This window comes from Carex rostrata, chromosome 12 (genome assembly GCF_964058835.1).
Source record: "Carex rostrata chromosome 12, lpCarRost1.2, whole genome shotgun sequence".
Taxonomy (NCBI): domain Eukaryota; kingdom Viridiplantae; phylum Streptophyta; class Magnoliopsida; order Poales; family Cyperaceae; genus Carex; species Carex rostrata.
The window spans coordinates 2,038,743-2,041,840 of NC_135929.1; the positions used below are offsets into that span (position 1 = coordinate 2,038,743).

The 3,098-nt window shown below is 36.2% G+C and overlaps 1 protein-coding gene across 2 annotated transcripts; it reads left to right on the forward strand.

Moving 5' to 3' along the window:
• The first annotated feature begins 946 nt into the window (after positions 1 to 946).
• On the forward strand, positions 947 to 2,622 carry LOC144562655 (uncharacterized). 2 transcript variants are annotated; one of them, XM_078311873.1, is made up of 5 exons: positions 947 to 1,013; positions 1,332 to 1,481; positions 1,704 to 1,820; positions 2,235 to 2,281; positions 2,387 to 2,622. In XM_078311873.1, exons 2-5 carry the CDS (start codon positions 1,382 to 1,384, stop codon positions 2,489 to 2,491), a joined length of 369 nt encoding a protein of 122 aa, XP_078167999.1. In that variant the 5' UTR covers positions 947 to 1,013; positions 1,332 to 1,381; the 3' UTR covers positions 2,492 to 2,622. The 2 variants fall into 2 exon arrangements, with proteins under 2 accessions (XP_078167999.1, XP_078167998.1); XM_078311872.1 differs by having other exon boundaries at positions 2,235 to 2,622.
• The last annotated feature ends 476 nt before the right edge of the window (positions 2,623 to 3,098 follow it).

Here is a 3,098-nt window from a genome sequence, read left to right on the forward strand (position 1 = left end):
AAAATGTCAACCTCTAAAGTCACTAACATGTGGGTCTGAAGTGAATTTTGACATTTAAATATTGAATATAGTTTTGCTTACAAATTCATTCCGGACTTACGTGTTAGTAACTTTACAGACAGAAATTTCTTGCCACAAATTCATTCCGGCGAGAAATGTTTCGGTTTCAGATTCGAGAAAGATATTAAATCTACATCCATTAACCTCAAGGGTGTTCAGCAACTAATATGGGATTTAATTTTAAGTAGGTCTAAGAAACTAGTGTTTGATAGAATCGGATTAAAAAAAGTAATTCCTTTAAAATTTAAGAAGACAAAGGAGGCTTAATTCATATGAAATGGTGTCTTAAGAATTGAAGTAAGATGGATTTAAGCTTAGAAATTCGGATAAAAAGAGCAAACGTTAATCCTTACTAAGAAGATGTTCGAATGGATTAAGTTTCTAAGGAGTTTAAAAAAGACTTAAAAAATATTAAGGAGGGATTGTCGAACACCCACTTAAAAAAACTAAAAAAGTAACAACTGTATAAAAATAAATAAATATGATATTTCAAATTAAAACATTTTCGATTTGAAACAGTTCGGCAGCGTTGTGACTTTGTGGGTGATAAAACCCATCTATAACGGGTTCTAATAATAGAATCATTATAACAACAATCCGTTAATAAAAAGGGTTTACACTTGAACGGTTGAACCCCTCTCAACTATAGGAAGCGTATCCTCTGCGGAGCCAATCGCTGCGGAGTTGTGCGGAGCTTTTAATTTGGTCCGTTCATTTCAGATTGGACGGACCAGATCAGATCTTGTCCGAATTAAAAAAATATATATTCTTAAAATTTGCAAGATCTAATCTGATCCGTCCGATCCGAAACGAACGGACCAGATTAAAAATTCCGCAGCGATTGGCTCAGCAGAGGATACGCTTCCCTCAACTACAGTGCATATATACCTCGACACCTTTCCCCTTTCCCATTCGCCCAATCTAAAACAAAGACATAAACACAGTCCAATCAGGTAATCTATATTCTTCTATAATCCTTCGTAAATATTCTGATCTATTCTGATTAAATGTTGATTATTCTTTTGCGCGCTTGTTGCGGGTTGCCAGGGTTTTACTGGAAAAACCTAGATCAGCATTTTGCGGTTCTTTTGGGGTTCTAATTTTATTTTGATTATACCATCTAAGCTTTCATTTTCTTTATCTGGAATTATGGATTTGAAAGAAATGTGTAATAATGTTAATCGTGCGATTTTAAAGATCTCAACTCTCACCTCTTTAGAATTGCAATCCAAGAATATATTCTTAAATCAGTTCAAATTTTGTCTTTGTAGAGAAGGAAAGAGAGACCAGAGTGAATACGACTAGATTTTATAAAAACAAAATGGAGGACATTAAAGGACCAAGTGTGCTTGATCGAGCAAAGGATGAGGTCGTAGCAGTCACAGACACCGTCCATGAAGCTCTCCATTCCGTTAGGAAAGGTTGTCTCCATTTCTCCATGCGAAATCCTTTTTTCCTGGACATTGTACCTGTTGATCCGGTACTGGTATAAGCTCTTGCTGTGTAGTCATAGCATGAGCTGCTAGCTTAGCTACCACCTTCCACCAGATTTCTGACTTCAATTAAGATTTGCTATATTGAATGTAAATTATAAAATAATGAATAATTCTAATTATAATGTGAAATTTTACTATAATTAATAGAAACTGAAGAAAAGGCAGAGAAATTAAAGGGAGGACTAAGACACCTACTGCACAAGGGACCTCAGATATATAGCAAGGCCAAAGAAGAGATCAAAGGACACCTTTTACAGAAGAATGGTACTTTCCTTTGCCAAAATTTTAATTTCATTTTTGCCTTTCGTTTTGGCAATGTAAGATATCAAGTCGTTATTTCACCTGAATTAGTTTGAATGTTATAAAATAGTTTTGCTATAACATTTCTGAAAGAACTTATCGATTGCTAATTGAATCATTGAATAGTCGAGGTTTGATGAAATTCTTAACTGCTATACTATGTAAATGTGTTGGATGAAATGAGGTCTAGACAAAATATCTTCTTTTCTTTTGAATGAACACATGGAAACAGCAACATTCCTCACAATATTCTTGAAATATATTGTTCTAAAATTATTTAGAAGAGTCAATGGTCAATCATGGATCTAGCTGAACCTCTCTTTAGTTGCTGACCTTTGATATGATTTAACTATGTTTTGTTGGGAAAAACAATCTTAGGAGAAGGCAATGGAGAGATTTCCTCACCAGTGGAGGCCTCAATTCCGGTACAAGTACTTGGTACCAAGCAGGAAGGAATAGGAGAAGGCAACGGAGGGACTTCCTCACCAGTGGAGACCTCAATCCCAGTACAAGTACTCGATACAAAGAAGGAAGGAGCACCCGATACCAAGAAGGAAGGAGAGAACAATTTTGTGGCATTTTTTGCTCGAATTTTTGAGAAGTGTTGCGAACCATTTAACAAAAAAAAGGATTGAGATATTGTACTTGATCATGTTTCAGCCTATCTATTGGCCGAGTATGGGTGTAATGCTTGACAGCAATGTAGTGTGCAATATGTTGCCTCTCTCTATAAATTTAGTTCCAAATTTGAGAAACTTTTTCTTGTTTACACCGTGTCATTTTGAAAGTTTATGGGGCCGTTCGGCAACAAAGGATTAAGCCTCCTTAAGGCTTAATCCGCTTCCTTTAGCTTCCTTAGCCGCTTAATCCTACCGAACACTGGTTCTTTAGTGCGGATTAAGAACACCTCCTTTGGCTTTCTTTTGCCCGGATCTTAATCCTCTGCCCGGACTTTAAGGCACCCATACCCCTTCCTTTAGCTTTATTAGCAAAATCCACGGATTAAGACAACCGAACATCGGTTTCTTAGCGCTCTTTAAGCTCTTAATCCTTTGTTGCCGAACGACCCCTATGAGTTCATTTTGATAACGGTTTTTGTAGCGATGAAAAGAAATAGGCCTTTATGATCTTTCCAAAGGGCTTGCATATTCTTTGAGATTATATGATGAATTTTTTTCAGGCTACTAAAAGCATGTATTCCTTTTTCTTCCTTAACTGAAAGATTCCGTAAGGTGTCATGTT

What these genes read in the sequence shown, in the direction of transcription:
- LOC144562655 (XM_078311872.1), top strand. Translation starts at nt 1,382, where the DNA reads ATGGAGGACATTAAAGGACCAAGTGTGCTTGATCGAGCAAAGGATGAG. An exon ending in TCTCCATTCCGTTAGGAAAG is followed by an intron (nt 1,482 to 1,703) that starts GTTGTCTCCATT and finishes TATAATTAATAG; the next exon opens with AAACTGAAGAAAAGGCAGAG. An exon ending in ACACCTTTTACAGAAGAATG is followed by an intron (nt 1,821 to 2,234) that starts GTACTTTCCTTT and finishes AAACAATCTTAG; the next exon opens with GAGAAGGCAATGGAGAGATT.